At 46.9% G+C, this 18,818-nt stretch overlaps 1 protein-coding gene across 4 annotated transcripts in view; it reads left to right on the top strand.

Moving 5' to 3' along the window:
- SFT2D1 (SFT2 domain containing 1) overlaps positions 1 to 18,818 on the top strand; it is a 249,606-nt gene that overhangs the window by 19,202 nt on the left and 211,586 nt on the right. For all 4 annotated transcript variants that reach the window (XR_012751622.1, XM_075339762.1, XM_075339761.1 and 1 more), the window contains exon 2: positions 16,954 to 17,040. Coding sequence is in view for 3 of the 4 variants with exons in the window: in XM_075339762.1 (XP_075195877.1) it covers positions 16,954 to 17,040 (87 nt within the window). In the remaining variant the exon portion in view is untranslated. The remainder of the gene's footprint in view (positions 1 to 16,953; positions 17,041 to 18,818) is intronic.

Below are 18,818 nucleotides of genomic sequence, written 5' to 3'. Positions count from 1 at the left end.
TTTTTTTCAAGGATACGTTTGTCAGCTGCAAAAGCAGATCAGCTTTTTTTTAAAAAAAAAACAAAACGTATCACCTGAAAAGTTTTCTTCATCGTTCCTTATGGGAGACCCAGACCATGGGTGTATAGCTTCTGCCTCCGGAGGACACACAAAGTACTACACTAAAAAGTGTAGCTCCTCCCTCCGAGCATATACACCCCCCTGGATGACAGAATCCAACCAGTTCAATGCTTTGTGTTCAGGAGGTCACACACACACATACATCCTCTTTTGATTTTTGATTTTTAATTAAAGAATTGGAAGAAAAGCGGGTCCATCCTCGACTCCCGGCATGTCCCTTCTCACCCCACTGTGTCGGCGGTGCTGCTAAGGTTGATCTCAGGCTGGAGCCTTCCATGCCGTGCTCCTTCACCATCCCCTCGGGCTCTGGCTTGAAGTGGGAGCCTTCACGGTTCTCACTGCTCTGCAGGAGACCGGTCTCCATCCGCAGCCCTTTCAGGACCCTGCTGGAAGGAGCGCTCATCCCTCAGGGACTTGGCCCTGCGTCTCAAGAGCTAAGTATTGAGACGTTATTCAGGGGTTCCTTATGTATTTATTGTGGGAGAGTGTGTTATTTGAGCAAGGCTGCGCAAGGGGTCCCTTTGCTGTGATTTCCGGCCGGTTCGCCGTTTTTTTTTTTTTTTTCCTGAGAACCGCGCCGAGGGTGCCTGCTCGTCGGCCGCATGGATAAATTTAGGCCCAGGCTTCGGCCGCGGCCTACTTTCGTTTCTCTGCCCCTGCATGTCAGTCATGCAGGGGGGCAGTGCGGCGCCGCCCACCGGCCGTTCAGCACAGGGGAGGACACTCCTCTCTGGGGAGATGTTTCCCTCCCCTGTATTTCTCCTTAGCCCTCCGGTTCCCGCTCTTGGATTAACCCCCGCCCCCCCTCCTCACTCCAGCGCCATTTTCTCAGCGTTTTCACACTGATCGGCGCTGGCTGCTGCAGCTCTGCAATCTGTCTGGGGGTCCAAGCTGGGAATCCGGAGGGCACACAAAAACGGTCTGGTAAGCCACAACCTCTGGTTGTGGACTTTTTATACTGTGTGGGCTCTCTCTCTGGGGGTCATTCTGAAGGAGTGATTTCTTTACTACAGAACTTCCACCTCAGCAGCATGTCTCTCACTAGGAGCAAGGCTGCAAGGCTGTACCCCATATGCACTGCATGTAAGCTCATACTGCCTGAGCCGAGCACAAATCCACACTGTGATGCCTGCTCTAATGTGGTGGTGCCTCAGCCTGGAGTCTCCCCAGGGGTCCCTCCGGCTGCTCCAGCCTCGGTGGCTGAACCCCCGGCTTGGGTAGCATCGGTTTCTAAAGCTATCTCCCAGTCCTTTGCCGACTCCATGGGACAGCTGTCACGGACTCTGCTAACCATGCATCAGCCCCCTTCTCAGGGTGCCTCTGCTGCTCCGTCTCGCTCTGCGGAGCTCAGAGTATGTTTCATCTGATCCCAGACCCCGTCCTCCTAAACGGAGACGCAGGGACTCTTCTCCTTCCTCGTCCCACGGCTCTGATTCACGTGCTGAATCGCAAGGCGAGGAGGATGCCTTTACTGTGGGCTCAGACGCTACGTCTATGTACCCCATTGATCTAACTGAAGGTGATGCAGATGTTAGTGATTTGATTGCGTCCATTAACTCCGTACTGGACCTTAATCCACCAGTGTCAGAGGAACAAGCTTCTTTGGTAGAAAAACACCAGTTTACTTCACCTAAGAGAGCAAGGAGTACGGTTTTTTTTTTTTTTTTTTTTTACCACTCAGTTTTCAGGCCACTGTGACCAAACCCGGGGCCTGTCCTGACAAACGCTTTCCTAAGCGTACTTCTGATGACCGTTTTTCCTTTTCCACCAGAGGTGGTCAAGGAGTGGTCTCGGTCACCAAAGGTAGATCCTCCGGTGTCTAGAATCTCAGCCCGGACAGTTGTCTGTGGCGGATGGCACCTCTCTTAAGGACTCCACTGACCGCCAGGTTGACCTTCTGGCCAAATCTGTATATGAAGCGGCAGGGGCCTCTTTCTCCCCAACTTTTGCAGCAGTGTGGGCTCTTCAGGCCATCTCTGCTTCTCTGGCGGAGATGCACTCCCTCACCAGGGACTCTATGCCCGAAATGGTTGCCTTAACTTCCCAGGCTTCGGCCTTTTCATCCTATGCTAGGTCTGCCATTTTGGAGGCGTCTCACCGCACAGCGGTAGCCTCCGCTAATTCCCTCGCGATCCGCAGGATCTTGTGGCTTCGTGAGTGGAAAGCAGACGCTGCTTCCAAGAAGTTTCTGGGACCTTTTTCTGGGACCCGGCTGTTCGGTGAACAACTGGATGAAATCATTAAGGAAGCTACTGGCGGCAAGAGTACTTCCTTGCCACAAACTAAAACCAGGAAACCTGTCCAGGGCAGGAACCAGTCGAGGTTTCGGTCCTTTCGTTCCTCTAACTGGTCGTCCTCTAAGCCCTCAGCCTCGTCCACTAACTCAGCCAAGGATCGAAAACCCAACTGGCGCACGAAGCCTCGTCCGCAGAAGACCGGAGGAGCCGCTGCCACCAAGGCAGCCTCCTCTTGACTATCGGGCCGCGCCAGCAACGTCCTTAGTCTGTGGCAGGCTCTCCAACTTTGGCGACGTGTGGTTTCAACACGTCTCCGACCAGTGGGTGCGGGATATTATCTCCCACGGCTACAGGATAGAATTTTCTTCCAGCCCGCCAAACAGATTTTTTCTGTCCACTCCCCCCTGCTCCAAGGCCGCCGCCTTCTCTCAGGCCGTGGCATCCTTGCAGGCCAACGGAGTGATTGTACCGGTTCCCGCTCGGGAACGGTTCAGAGGTTTCTACTCAAACCTCCTTCCTAGTCCCCAAAAAGGACGGTTCCTTCCGGCCCATCCTGGATCTCAAGCTTCTCAACAAGCATGTTCAGGTGCGGCACTTTCGCATGGAGTCTCTGCGATCAGTCATTGCTTCAATGACCCAGGGAGTTTTTCTTGCATCAATCGACATTAAAGATGCCTATTTGCATGTGCCAATTGCAGTTTCACACCAGCGTTGGCTCCGTTTTGCAATCGGGGAGGAACACTTCCAATTCGTGGCTCTCCCCTTTGGGCTAGCCACGGCACCTCGAGTATTCACCAAGGTCATGGCAGCAGTGGTTGCGGTTCTGCACCTCCAGGGGTTGGCAGTGATTCCTTACCTGGACGACCTTCTAGTCAAGGCTTCATCAAGTGCAGACTGTCAGCGGAGTGTCTCGCTCACTCTTGCCACGCTTGTCCAATTCGGGTGGCTTGTCAATCTGCCAAAGTCCACTCTGACCCCGACCCAGAAACTCACGTACCTAGGGATGCAATTCGAGACTCTGCCGGCACTTGTCAAGCTGCCCTTAGTCAAACAGCAGTCCCTTCATTGGGCGGTGCGCTCTCTGCTGAGGCCCCGCCGTCATTCCATCAGGCACCTAATGCAGGTGCTGGGTCAGATGGTGGCGTCAATGGAAGCGGTTCCCTTTGCCCAGTTCCATCTGCGTCCTCTCGATCAATGTTCTGGAAATCAGAGCTGTGCTCCTAGCTCTCGAAGCCTTTCACCACCTGTTGGCGGGCAAGAACATTCGAGTCCAGTCAGACAACGCGACAGCGGTTGCCTACATCAATCACCAGGGCGGGACTCGCAGCCGCCTGGCAATGTTGGAGGTTCAACGTATCCTTCAGTGGACGGAGGACTCAAAGTCCACCATATCCGCAGTCCACATCCCAGGCGTAGAAAACTGGGAGGCAGATTATCTCAGCCGTCAAACCGTGGACAGCGGCGAGTGGGCCCTGCATCCGGCGGTATTCCGGTCAATCTGCCACAAGTGGGGCACACAAAGTGGATCTCATGGCGTCCCGGCACAACAACAAGGTCCCGGTTTACGTGGCTCGCTCCCACGATCCTCAGGCCTTGGCAGCGGACGCGCTGGTTCAGGATTGGTCCCAGTTCCGTCTGGCCTACGTGTTTCCTCCCCTAGCTCTCTTGCCCAGAGTCCTGCGCAAGATCAGAATGGAGGGCCGTCGGGTCATAATCATTGCTCCAGACTGGCCCAGACGAGCTTGGTACCCAGACCTGCTCCGTGTGGACGTGCCGTGGCGTCTCCCGGACCGCCCAGACCTTCTCTCACAAGGTCCGTTTTTCCGCCAGAATTCTGCGGCCCTCAGGCAATAGCGCGATCAGCTGTATTCAGCGTTGGCCGCGAGTAACCTCAGTGACAGCTCAGCTGATCGTGCTATTGCCTTCATTAGCTGCGTGGAGCTGACAGGAGCGGCGGTGTCTTCTGCAGCTCCGGTCACCTCCATGCAGCAGAGCTGGAAGCGACGCTGGACCATCCTGGATTACGCCGGACATGGAGGGCTTTTTCGGGCTTTTTAAAGTGATGAACCAGGGTATAAGTTTGTGTTATTTCTAATAAAGGATTTTTTTCGGGGGTGTGTGTTCATTTACTGTCACTTACAGATTAATCATGGAAGGTATCTCGGGGAGACGCCTGACATGATTAATCTAGGACTTATTGGCAGCTATGGGCTGCCAATTTCTCCTTATTACCCCGATTTGCCAACGCACCAGGGCAAATCGGGAAGAGCCGGGTACAGTCCCAGAACTGTCGCATATAATGTATGCGGCAATTCTGGGCGGCTGCTGACTGATATTGTTAGGCTGGGGGGCTCCCCATAACGTGGAGCTCCCCATCCTGAGAATACCAGCCTTCAGCCGTATGGCTTTATCTGGCTGGTGTTAAAATTGGGGGGGACCGCATGCTGTTTTTAAATTTATTTATTTTACGGCACAGTATAGACATGCCCACCGGCTGCTGTGATTGGGTGCAGTGAGACAGCGGTCACTCAGCGTGGGGGGCGTGTCTGACTGCAACCAATCATAGGCGCCGGTGGGTGGGGAAAGCAGGGAATACGAGATTGATTAATGAGCGGCCGGCATTTTCAACGTAATTGTTGCCGCGTATTCTCTGCACAGCTGTTCCTCGCTGCGCTGGTGATCGGGGAGCGGTATGAGCCGGGGGAAGAAACAGACAGAGCGCCAATGTAAGTATACTGAATTTAATTTAAAAAAAAAAAAAAAAAAAAAAATCGCTAGTGTAAAAATTCACACGCACGAAACGTGCTGAACATGGACATACTCCGTGTGCGGTCCGTGCAGGCACGGACCCATAGACTTTAGCAGGTCCGTGCCTGCGTGATGCCGGCCAAAAACTGACATGTTGTCCGTGTAGAAAAGCGCGCACACACGTACTTATCACACGGACACACGTTCCGTGTGATTTTTTTTTTTTTACGTGTGTGCCATCTACCATAGAACAACATGGGTCTCCGTGTGTACGTGCAAATACGTACCGCACACGTACAAATTAAACAGATGTGTGTTGCGGGTCTTAAAACCCATTCCTTTGCTGGGATGCCAGTCACTGAATTATTTTGCCATCAGTGTTCGATATGTTTGCAACAAGAAAGAAATTGTTAGCAAGACACTGGCAGTAAAAGATACTAAAGCTCCTCACACCGGCCAGTTTCTCCAATCCTTAGTGGAAAAAGTTCTGCAAGATTAGGAACGCAAAAAAGAACAGGTTCTTGCTATTGTAACGGACAATGCTTCAAACAGAAGTACAATTAAACTGATGAATGAGAATAATGAACAGCTAGAAGAAAATGTAGGATTTAGTATGTGTGAGATGGAGCCACAGCGCTGTTCTTGTAACAGGAAAAAACAGATATTACAACAGAAGGAAAGCAAAATGATACTTTAGGATTAGATGATCTTGTTTAAAGCTGCTTCAAAACACTTTCATATACATCACATGCGCTGTGTTGTGCACACGCTGCAGCTGGCAATAAGGGAGTCTGCAAGAGGAACCCCGGTTTCACACATCCGGCTTTCCGCCTGTTTGGCGGATGCGAGCAAGGATGGTTGACCTTAGGGAGATCAACATCCACCACTGCGGAGACACCATCACGTGTTTCTCAACGCAGTGATTCTAGAACAATGCCCCCTGGGAAATATTCAAAGCAAGAAGGCCTGCGGAGACACCATCACATGTTTCTCAACGCTGGCAGGAAACTAGCCAGGTCTTTCACCGGGAAGGAACAACCACGGGAAGGGCAGTCTCCAGTCAAGGAAACCACCTATGCCAAACATGGTATCCATCCACAGACAGCCGTTTCGGGGTATTTGCCCCTCATCAGTGTGGAGTAGGAATCTGGCTAGTGGGACATTGCCTAGTAAAAGACTATGTGAGCAAGGATGGTTGACCTTAGGGAGATCAACATCCACCACTGCGGAGACACCATCACGTGTTTCTCAACGCAGTGATTCTAGAGCAATGCCCCCTGGTTTGGCGGATGCGGCACACTCCAGTGCAGTGTATACAGTACAGTGGCAGAGCGACAAACGCCGGTCACATGCTGTCATGTGACCGGAGCATGTGACCCGGACGTTGCGGAGCTGCCACTGTACTGTACTGGTGTGCGCCGCATTCGCCAAACTGGCGAAAAGCCGGATGTGTGAAACTGGGCGGACATGCTGGAAATCTAATTGGATAAGTGAGTTAGTTGGTTATTGCCGCCAGAGCCCCTAAAATTGATTCCATCTTGAAGAGACATGCTGGGGAAGGGGCAATTGTTGATCAAGCCACTCGGTGAGGCAGCACTTATTTAATGACTGAGCGATTGCTTGAACTAAAATAATTTCTTATAGATATGATGAACCCTCAAGTAACATTAAATGAAGGTCAATGGACACAGGTGGCTGAATTGAAGGAATTGCTTAATCACCCATTTACTGTGACTAAAAAATGTAATCGCAGATGGCATTTCTGCTTCAATGAAATGGAGAGACACAGCTATTGGAAAATAAAATTCTTCTGGCAGCTGTTTCTGTGGACCCACGTCATCATATACTGCTTGATGATCAACAGCTTACTAAAGGAAAAGAAGCTCTGACTGAGGTAGCAGTTAGGATGAGCGGCTACAGGACTGCCAGGCGCAAGAGGACTTGGGGCCTAACAGTGCTACTGCTGCCATATCTTCATCCTCATCAGATGAGAAGTTTAACTTTGACAAGTATTTGGATGACAGGAGCAGGCAAAGCGTTGCCGCAAGGATAAAGATTTCACTCCGTCTCCTATAGCAAGCAGATTGACCAGATTTCAGTAAAATGTTTCACTTGCTCTCAAAAAAATAGAAAAATTCAACCGTTCATCAAAACTGACTGTGCATGAGGCAATTCCTTTTATACCCGAAAATTGTTAGAGCTGTTGCCCATGTGGTTACAGCTTTGCCTCCAACCCAAGTTAGTGTAGAGAGGTTGTTCTCCAGCCTTAAAATTATTAGGTCTGATTTGAGGTCACCTGCGAAGGAGGATCTGATGGAGGCAATTCTATTTCCTAGAACAAATTCATAGACTGCACAAATGTTATTTAGTATGTTTTTGTTGAAAACTGTTTTTTGCCACTTACATAGTGTATTACATAGTGTTATGTATAACACTATGTAAGTGGCAAACAGTTTTCAACAAAAACATACTAAATAACATTTAGTGTATTGCTTATATTTAAGTGAAATTTATTGTACAATGTTAACATCAGACATTTAATCATTTTTATGATACAATAATCAAGATCTTTAGATAGAACATAAAATATATTTATTGGAATACAACTTTAGAACACAAACTAAGTGTATTACATATTTACAATTTATTAGTTTTTTGTGTTCTAAAGTTGTATTCCAATAAATATTTTTTATGTTCTATCCAAATATCTTGATTATTGTATCATAAAAATTATTAAATGTCTGATGTTCACATACACATGTTCATGTACTACAATACATTTTTCACTTTAATATATAAGCAATATATGTCGGAGTCGAAGGTTTGGCTTACCGACTCCACAGCCCTGCAAATAACATCAGCTGAAATACAGGACTGACTGAAAACTAGCGTTGTGGCTGTTTAGAGATGCACAATAAGTAGGCACTTGAAGAAAATGGGCTGCATGATTGAGTCACCAGAAGAAAGCCATTACTACGCAAATGCCACAAAGTATCTCTCCTACAATACGCCAAACAGCACAGCGACAAGCCTCCAAACTTCTGGAACAAGGTAATTTAGAGTGGTGAAAATCATACACTTTGGCCACAATTATAAACGTTACATTTGGAGAGGTTTCAACAAGGCTAAGATGAAAGGAACACACCATTCTTATTCTAAAATACAGAGGTGGAGCGCTGATGTGTGAGCTACAAAGGCACAAGAAACTGTTAATGGAAAGATGAATGCAGCACGTTATCAGCAAATATTGGAGGCAAATTTGCACTCATCAGCCCAGGAGCTGTGCATGGGACGTACTTGGACGTTCCAACATAACGACAATCCAAACACAATTACAAGTCAACCTGTCATTAGCTACAGCAGAACAAAGTGAAGGTTCTGGAGTGGCCATCTCAGTCTCCTGACCTCAATATCATTGAGCCACTCTGGGGGGGAAAGCAAGGGTGCAGTTCATACAAGAAAGCCCAGAAATTTACAGGAACTGGAGGCTTATTGTCAAGGAGAATGGGCAACTTTACCATCTGAGAAAATAAAGAGCCTCATCCACAACCTCCATAAGACTTCAAGCTCTCATTGATGTTAGAGGAGGCAATACACTGTATTAAGAACCTGGTATATGTGAACTGTTGATCAGGGTCATTTGGATGTTTTTGGTTGTCATTATGATTTAAAAAGAGAAAACACAGTAGTTTGATTAATAAATGGCTTCAACCAATCACTGACCATGAGTGGGGAAAAAAGATTGTTATTCATATTCCCTGAATAAAGGCCAAGAAAGCAAAAAATCTGCCAGTGTATGTAAACTTTTGAGCACAACTGTAAATTAGCTTGTAGATACTCTCATTTACACAGTAATGGGCAGCTGCGGTGATATGTTTTCATGACGCTAAGTAAGGGTCACTGCCCAAAACACATCATAGAGTACTTGAGGACTAAATAGGTATGCGTTTGTGGTATTTGCCCATGATCCAGAGATGCTGCGTCCTGGATGCAGCATGTCCTCTTCTGTGCGGCCGTAAGTGCTTTCCACTGGATCAGCATTTGAGTCTGCTGACTTTCTCTGTGTTCCCTGCAGAGAACACTCGTGGCTCTGCAGCATGAATTGACATGCTGTGGCTCAGTAAGCCAGACTGCATGTTAGTTTACGCTGCAGAGAGAAGCACAGTGTGTACGGGATTTCAATAAATCTATCCACTTTGCTTGTACGTCATTTTGGATGCAGTGAAAACAGGGAGCGTCCAAAATGCTGTGAACACGGACTGTGGGCACGCAGACTTATATTACTTTCTGTTTTCCAAAAAACATAGAAAAAAAATATCACCCATGTCAGCACCATGAAAGAGGGGATCCACCTTTTCAAGGACAGGAAATCTACAGGACAAAAGGGGCGGTACGTTTCCCCACATAAGTTGGTTTCCTGTGCTTGAACGGGGAACCTCCCAGGTGGTGGTTCAGAGCCCTGAGGGGATGAAGACGACTACCTATCGGTCCCTGCCGAAGCATCAGGGCAGCGGCACAGGCCCTGCCTCAGCCGGCGGAGGACGCACTACAGAAGACTTACGGGGGCTGTGTCTGTGCGTGCTGACAGGGGTTTCCCTGCACCATGTTGCCACCATGGTCCACTGGGGCCGGAGTGTGCTGGAATGCTGCCCGCAGCGGCAATATGGCAAGCTTACTCGGTAAGAGCTGGCAGGCTGGGGCGCATGATGGCATGTGTGGCGCCCCTGAATATGAGGGTGCCACAGGGAACTGCATCCTTTCACCAAGCACTGATCATTGGCTGGAGCTGGGTGACCTCTTTCACCCGTCCCCAGCTCTGATTGGAGAAACCGGCCTTGTGACCGATCTCTCCAATCACTGTGGATCTGGGGCCGGAGACTGCTGCCCTCAGCTTCACTCCAGAGTTTGTGGAAGCTGAGAGTAATTGGTAAGTTTTATAGCGCCACTGCCCCTTTCAGTCGCCGCCACATTACTATAGAATAGGGACAAGGTGGGCACATTACTATAGAATAGGGACAAGGTGGGCACATTACTATAGGATGGGGACATTACAAGGATGGGCACAATACTATTGGATGGGGACATTACTATAGAATGGGGGCAAGGCACTGGAGATTACTAAAGAAGGGGGACACGGATGAACATATTACTACAGGAAGGGGACAAGGCTGGGCACATTACTATAGGATGGGGACATTACTGTAGGATGGTACAACTATATGATGGGGACAGTACTACAGGATAGGGAAATTGCTACAAGGGACAAGGATAAGGGAACATTACTATAAGATGGGGACAAGGATGGACACATTACTACAGGATGGGCACATTACGATAAAATGGGGACAAGGATGGGGTATATTACTATAGGATGGAGACAAGGATGAGCACATTACTGTAGGATGGGGCACAATACTACAAGGGGACAAGGATGGGCACATTAGAATAAGATGGGGAACATTACTAAAAGATGTTGGCCAAAATTTCTATATAGTGCTAATTGTGAGGCTGCTTTCACACATCCGGTTTTTCTTCTGCGGCACAATCCGGCACTTTGCAGGAAAATCGCAACCGGTTTTTTTTGCTGCCGGTTGCGATTTTCCTGCATAGACTTTAATTAGTGCCGTATTGTGCCGCATGGCCTTGCGTTCCATCCGGTTTTTGCCGCATGCGGCAGATTTAGCCGATGCGGCGGCCGGATGGAACGTTGCCTGGCACGTTTTTTCGTGCGGCAAAAAAAACCGCATCGCGCCGCATTCGGCCGATGCGGCGCATCTCTCAATGCATGCCTATGGCGACCGGATGCGGCGCGATGCGGCAAATACCGCATCCGGCCGCCGCATGCGGTTTTTGCCACTGCGCATGCTCAGTAGCATGCCGCAAGTGGCAAAAACCGGGCGGGCCGCATGGGAAAAACTTATGCAAAGGATGCGGTGTTTTCACCGCATCCGTTGCATAGCTTCCACAGCCGGATTGAGCCAAAGGGCTCAAACCGGATGTGTGAAAGTAGCCTAACACTATTAGTTACAAGAAAGGGATAAAATGTAAAAAAAAAAAAAAGCCCTCAAAATAAGGCACAACTTTTTTTTTTTTTTTTTTTATACCATCAAAATGTTTTTTTTTTTTTTTTTATATTTAAACAAAGAATGTGCACATTTGTTATAATAAACAAGTGAAAAATATTCAAAATTAGTGATCCTAAGGTGTGAAATAAAAAAAAAATAAATGGTACCAATAAAAATGTCACTTTGTCCTGCAAAGAATGTGGCCCCCCCTGTGGCCCATACACCCAGCCGAGTTTGAGACCCCTAGTCTAGGAGGACTGTCGGCATCAAAAAACCCAAAAGAACTGACCGGGTACCAAGCACGACTGGGTACAGGACCCTAGGTCAGGAACCAATTCAATGTCCTGATAATTAACCTGGGAGGGAGAGTATATTCACAAACTTCCCTAAGAGCTCAGAGATTGAAGGCATCAACACAACGCTGAGGATAGGGTTTTCCAGTAAAGCAGCACTCTAAAATCCCAAGTGCCAGCCATCAAGAGCACAGTTACACTATACATAGTGAGCGGGGCTCTATCGGCTTCAAGCCAAGGGGCCACAACAGACAACTAAATTGTGCACGGGGGTGGGCTCAGGATTACCAAGTGACACCGGTGGGAGTGGATACCTGGACGGGCTCCCCTCAGTGACAGTGGTGCACAGAGACTTTGGTTTACCTGCAGTGTGTGTGTGTGTGTGTGTGTGTCTAATCTCTAATCCTCATCCAGCACCACGACTACCCACAGTGAGTACCCTGGTCACTCTGCGCTCCCAAATATCCACCAAAACCCCAGAGGCCGGGGCCTTCTCTACCTGCGGAGGGACTGACACCTTGCTGCTCCACACCATCTGCCCCGATACTCCGTCCAGCGGCGGCGGTACTCCCATTGCCGCATCAAGTAGGTGGCGACACTTGTCCAGTCAGAGAAACCTGAAATCTGGTAGATCCAGAAAGCCCTCCAGAGGAGTCAGCAGCTGATGTTATTCCTCCTTCCAGCACGGTACCCGCCTGCTCACTTTTAAGGGTGAGTGATCTCTATGAAAGTTTAAAAGTTTAAGATAGACCTAAGCAGTGCAGTTCTAAAACCAGGCACAGGGAATGCGCTATCTGCAGCAAAGAACTGTCCAGTTCATGGGCTAAAAAGCTTTGTCAGGACTACAAACCCTCTGAGGAGACCCTGGAGTTTGTCACTGCTCTAAGATCCTTGATTAGGGCAAAGATCAAGAAATCCCTGAGCTCCCTGTCTCAAATGAGTAGTGACCATAATTAGGGTGCACTTGCCTTCCCCCGTGTTTGACGAGTCGGAAAAGTCTGAAGGGGAATGCTTCACGAACGACAGAGACGTGACCTTTAACTTCAGCACATAGTCCAGTGACATCCATGCCTTATTCATCGACACTTCTTTTTACTCAGGTTTTTTTTGTTGACAGGGTGGTCCTACGGCCTGACCTTGCTTTCCTTCTGAAGGTAGTTTCCATAAAAATCAGGAGATTGTTCTCCCATGCTTCTATGATCCTCCAAAAGATCAGGAGGAGGAGAAATGGCATTGCCTGGATGTCAAACATGGCCTACAACTGTCTCTGTGTCTGTCTCTGTCTCTCTGTGTGTGTGTCTCGGGCTGAAACTTCCAGATCCACTGTAGCTCGGTGGATCAGGGGTGCTTTTTTAGTTGTCTACTTAACCAGTGGTAGGGAGGTACCTGCAGGTTTTAAGGCTCATTCCACAAGAGCGATGGCGTCTTCCTGGGCTGAGAGATCGGAAGTCACCATTGAACAGATCTGTAAGGCGGCATATGGACCTCACCTTCCCCCCTTTTTTTTTTTTTTTTTTTTTTTTTTTTTTTTTTTTTTAAATAGTGCCTACCTATCGCTTGGATTTATCTTTCACTGATCTCACCTTTTTGGGAGATGGGTTCTGCAAGCTGTAGTACAGGGGTGGGGAACCTTTTTTTCAGCTGGGGGCCATTTGGAAATTTCTACCAACCTTCGGGGGCCGCACAAAATTGTCAATGTGAAAATTACCCGGCTATATTTGGTCAAACAATTAACTCACCCCTACTGTGGCGGACGGAGCGGCTTCTCTTTGGTGAGGCTGTGATGTTGGATGATACTAATCATGTTTCTTCTCACAACTGCTTTTCTGTCTCGGTCTGAAGCGCAGTCAACTCTTTGTGATAATATTTGCTAAATCATATACATCACATAGGAGACGCTGGAGGCACGCACAGCACATGGGAGACGCTGGAGGCACACACAGCACATGGGAGACGCTGGAGGCACGCACAGCACATGGGAGACGCTGGAGGCACGCACAGCACATGGGAGACGCTGGAGGCACACACAGCACATGGGAGACGCTGGAGGCACGCACAGCATATGGGAGACGCTGGAGGCACGCACAGCACATGGGAGACGCTGGAGGCACGCACAGCACATGGGAGACGCTGGAGGCACGCACAGCACATGGGAGACGCTGGCGGCACGCACAGCACATACATCACTGGAGGGGCTGGGGGCATATACATCACATTGAAAACGCTGGGACTGACGTATACACCACAGAAAGGAAACGCTGGGACTGCTGTATATACACAACACAGGAGACACTGGAGGCACATACATCACATGAGGAGCTATATATGCTCCCAGCCCCTCCTGTGATGTAAATGCCCACAGCCCCTCCAGTGTTGTGTATGTCCCCAGTGTCTCCTGTGATGTATATGCCCCCAGCATCTCCAATGTGATGTATAAGTCACAGGAGACGCTGAAGGCAAACGCAAGAGGGGCTGGTGGGCATACACAACGCAAGAGGGGCTGGTGGGCATACACAACGCAAGAGGGGCTGGTGGGCATACACAACGCAAGAGGGGCTGGTGGGCATACACATAACAGGAGACGCTGGGGGCAAAGCCATCTCTGAGGGGGGGCACAGACATCACTGGGGGAACACAACACTGGGGGTGATGCACAGCATTGGGAGGGCACACAGCACTGCCCCCCAGTAATGTCAAGGCTCTGCACACAGCACCTGCAGAGCCCTGACATTACCGGGGAGCCACAAACCTGAGGTGATAGACAGCATGGGGTGAGGGACACAGCACTGATCGTTGCACACAACTCTGGGGCGAGGGTACACAAAGTACTGGACGGGGAGCACAGTACAGGCAAGCACACACAGCGCTGGAGACAGTGCAGGCCGGAGGGCAGAGGGGCGGGCAGATCGCTCTGGAGTTGAAAGGTGCGGTCACACCACACGACAGGACATGGGGGCGGGCACATCGCTCCGAGGGCAGAGGGGGCACATCGCTCCGGAGGGCAGAGGGGCGAGCAGACCGCACGAGGGGAAAGAGGGGCGGGCAGATCGCTCCGGAGGGAAGAGGGGCGGGCACACCACACGAGGGGACAGAGGGGCGGGCGCACACACACAGCACGAGGGGACAGAGGGGCGGGCACACACCGTTGATTACGCTACTGGACAGCGGGAGAGCCCATTGGTTCTCCCAAACAGTGCATGTGGTCATTTAAAAGGCTGGCGACCCCAGCACTACAGCCCCCAGGGCCGGAGGTTCCCCACCCCTGCTGTAGTACCTCCCTAGAATTGTTCTGTCTTTGTAATTCTCTCGGGGTGCTGTCATGGGTGACGGGAAAAATACGTAGTTACTTACCGTTATTGGGTTGTGTGGTGTTTTTTTTTTTTTTTTTCTTTTTTTTTTTTTTTTTTTTTTCCTCCCCAGTTCTGGGTGTTCAGTAATTACGTATTTTCCAGCTGTAAAGTTACTTGTGAAAGTGTGTCCCTGCATCTTACCTCAGCTATCGGAATCAACAATTGTTTCTAATCTTGTAGAAGTCCATTCTGCATTCTAGGGTGTGGACACGTGGCAGATCCGGTGCACTCCTCTGCAGAGGTCTTTTTACAACACTCGAAACACATGTGAATTGCTGGCCATGCTCCTGTGAAAGATGGCTAGTTGATATCTATCTCACTCTTCCCCCCCACCCCCCCCCACCCCCCCATTATTTCACGAGCGATGTACTTGAGCTCTGAAGTTGGTTGTAGGTATAATGACAGTGCTGGATGTCATGTCTTGTATGAGAGATGGCTATGAGCAGGCATCACCTTGTTTATTTTCTTAGATTATGCATTGCTTATATAACGCAATCATATTCCGCAGCACTATGTAGAGTTGATAATCTCTGTACAAATTTGGGCTCACCATTGATCTCTGTGGGTTTTCTCCGGGTACTCCGGTTTCCTCCCACACTCCAAAGACATACAAATAGGAAATTTAGATTGTGAGCCCCAATGGGGACAGCGTTCCTGATGTATGTGAAGCACTGCGTAATATGTTAGTGCTATATATAAATAAAGATTTATTTTTATTTTCCTCTCCTGTTTGATACTGTATGCAGGGCTGTGTATCTAATCCTATCCTGTGTGATACTGTCTGCTGAGCCGTGTATCTCATCCTAACCTGTGTGATACTCCAGCTGTCCTTGGTGACAATTTAGACATTTGTGATCACCAACAAAATGGCTCTGCACTGTGTCCCTACATTTCATTTTCTCATCTGTTGGAAACACTCAGATTAGGAGGGGGAGGTGACATCACACACACAGGAGAGCAGATTCTGCCCACTTTACTGCAGCTGTAATCCAGGCTAATTCTACAGTGGGATTTCTCTAGGATTTCAACAGCTTCCCCCCCCCCCCCCCCCCCCCTAGTGTTTAACAGTGGACAATATCAAACTTTTTTTTTTTATATTTTTTGCTCAATTAAAAACAAATAATATTTAAACAAAACATTAAAACACATAAATTTTTTTCATTTATTGAATTTTTTTTTTTTTTTGTCGACACCTTCTCTTTTTAACCTTCAAAACTCCTTTTTAGTAAAGGGCAAAGGCTATTGTATTTGGTCCTCAGCTACAGTGAGACTGGACAACTGCTGATCTTGTGTTCATTCCTGTATGTACACATGCCATGGGGGAGATTCATTGAATAGAAAAAAGTTGCTGTGTGTTCAGATTTTTATAGAATCTGTTAACTGATTTTCTATGGATAATGCCACAGTCTTCTAGCTTCACTAGATTTTCAAAATCTTCCGGATTTCGGGACAGTCTACAGGTAGAGAAATGCAAAATACAATACAGCAGTTTGTGAGTAAGCAGAGGTGATGGCAAGTAACAGCCCAACCCAACTAAGAGTTATATAATGAAACTGATTTTTATTTTTGCATTGTTGTTTTTTTTTTCCCTTGCTTACGGAAGGATTGTCATCTACTCCAGAAAAGGTAGTGTTCACATTATAAATGGGACCTATATCTATTCTATATAACTATAAGCTTATAAAAATATACGGTAATCTATTATCTGTATATATGTTTTGGAGAGTCAAGCAATTTGCATGTTGCATCCAATTTCAGGCTTTTGGATGTTTGTTTGATACATTGTAAACCACGAACCAATCTTTAGACCTTCTTTAACAATTAAAGCAACTACACACATGCTGTTCTTCTCTCCCATAAACATGCATTTAAAGTCAAGTGGATAGTTATTTTAATGGGATGATGAAATGAGCCTGTGCCGAACATTTCTGGTAACTGCTCTTCTGAGGTAAAAAAAAGATAAGATGCCATGAAATCCAACCTCTCCTGAAGCCTATTGTCAGAGGGTGCTGGCCCCTACATAGACTTATGATCGCATGTCTTATTTATTTTTTTTTGCTTGCTATAGAAATTTTAACTGTAACAAAAAATATATATATTACATGAACAGGCCATTAATATATTTTTACTTATTTATTAGGTTTTGGATTCCTCTTCATTAAATTTTGGCACTCGAGTGAAATGGTTTGCAATATGCTTTCTTTCTGGAATTGTCTTTTCAATCCTGGTAAGTAAACTGCACCATTCTCCCATTTACCGCCATACATTAGCAGTGTTGTTTGTTTTTTTTGTTTTTTTTCTATACAATTAAAGTAATTATTATATTTTGATATAATATTGCTGCGCCTAAAAGTTCTTCTTGCACATAATTAGTAATTGGGTTATTTACACATGCCTATTATTCAACTACAGTAAGTGCAATTTCTAAATTTAAGCATGACACTTGAATAATTGTAGGAAACCACCAACAAATTTATTTTGTGAAATAAACTGGAGATAAGAGATCCATGCATAATAACAAAGAAACATCTTTATTCGAGAAATTAAAATGTAAAAGATACAATTATAAAACCGAGAATGCTCCCAAGACAGACTCAAGTACTATCTGGAAATTGGTTAGCCAAACCACTGTTATAGAATACCACAAATTTTAGAGCATATAATACAATTAGTATAATATCTGTGCAACAAGATTTGTAATACACACCTAGCCAAATTTGTTGGTACCCCTCCTTTGATGAAAGAAAAACCCACAGAAATAACTTGAATCTGACAAAAGTAATCTAATATATAAAGGTGTGTGTGTGTGTGTGTGTGTGTGTCCGCCCGCTAAAGGAATCCGCACCGTCGCATTTACAATCACTAAATTTTGCACACTCCATGTGACTCAGGGAACGTCATAGACTGTTTTGACGGGAAAACTTAACCCAGCGCTTTTACAGTTAAACTCCAAAAAGCCTGCCTCCATTAAAGTCAATGGAGCTGCAAGCCATTAGGTTATTAATAGCAGCTGTGATTGGTTGCTATAGGAACAAAATAAATTGTTAGTATAAGAAGCTTGTGTGAGGTAATAAGATATATTATGGGAAGACTGATAGAGACAGACAGGGAATGAGAGAGACAGACAAAAACACAGAGAAGGGGAAGGGGACAGACAGACTGGGCGGGGACAGAAACTGGGACAGGCTGGGAAAGGGACGGGGAAAGACAGAAGGTTACTATCCCGGGCAATGCCCGGGTACTACATCTAGTAATAAATTAAAAATCTAAGAAAATGAACAAATGGTAGTCAGACATTGTTTTTCAGCTTCTACAGAGTTTTAAAAAAACAAACAAACTCATGAAATAGGCCTGGACAGAAATGTTACCCTTCCTTAACTTAATATTTGATTGCCTCAAAAGGTTGTACAATCAAACAATTCCTGTAACTGTCAATGAGACATCTGCACCTCTCGACAGGTATTTTGTCCCACTCTTTAAGAGCAGACTGCTCCAGCTGTCTGGTGTGTGAAGGTTGCCTGTTTCAGTTCTTTCCAAAGATGCTCAATAGGATTTAAGTCAGGGCTCATAGAAGACCCTTCAGAATAGTACGTCTTCCTCTTAGCCGTTCTTGGGTATTTTTAGCTGTGTGTTTTGGCAGGGCTTTGGAGTCTGTGTTCATTTTGGTTGAGTCTGTATAAAATGACCGACTCTGACTCCTAAAATATATAATAAATTGGGTACAGTAGATCAATGCAGAATGTGCTGAATATTTTTTCATAGGAATTTGGAAAGTTATGAAATGTCCTATAAATGGCTTTTTTATTCCTGATCTGAGGCTATGTTCACACACTGTGTTTTTTACCTGCGTTTGTTTTTGCTGCAGATATTTCTTGAGAAAATGGTTGTAACCTTTCTGCAGACATTCCCCAGCAAAACCTATGGCAAAAAAAAATTAGCTGTGCATACACTTTTTTTTTTTTTTTTTTTTTTTTTTTTTAAATTCTTTTGGTAGATTTTCTTAAG

Source organism: Anomaloglossus baeobatrachus, chromosome 3 (assembly GCF_048569485.1).
Source record: "Anomaloglossus baeobatrachus isolate aAnoBae1 chromosome 3, aAnoBae1.hap1, whole genome shotgun sequence".
NCBI classification, from domain to species: Eukaryota; Metazoa; Chordata; class Amphibia; order Anura; family Aromobatidae; genus Anomaloglossus; species Anomaloglossus baeobatrachus.
This window is presented reverse-complemented; position numbering and strand designations above follow the sequence as displayed.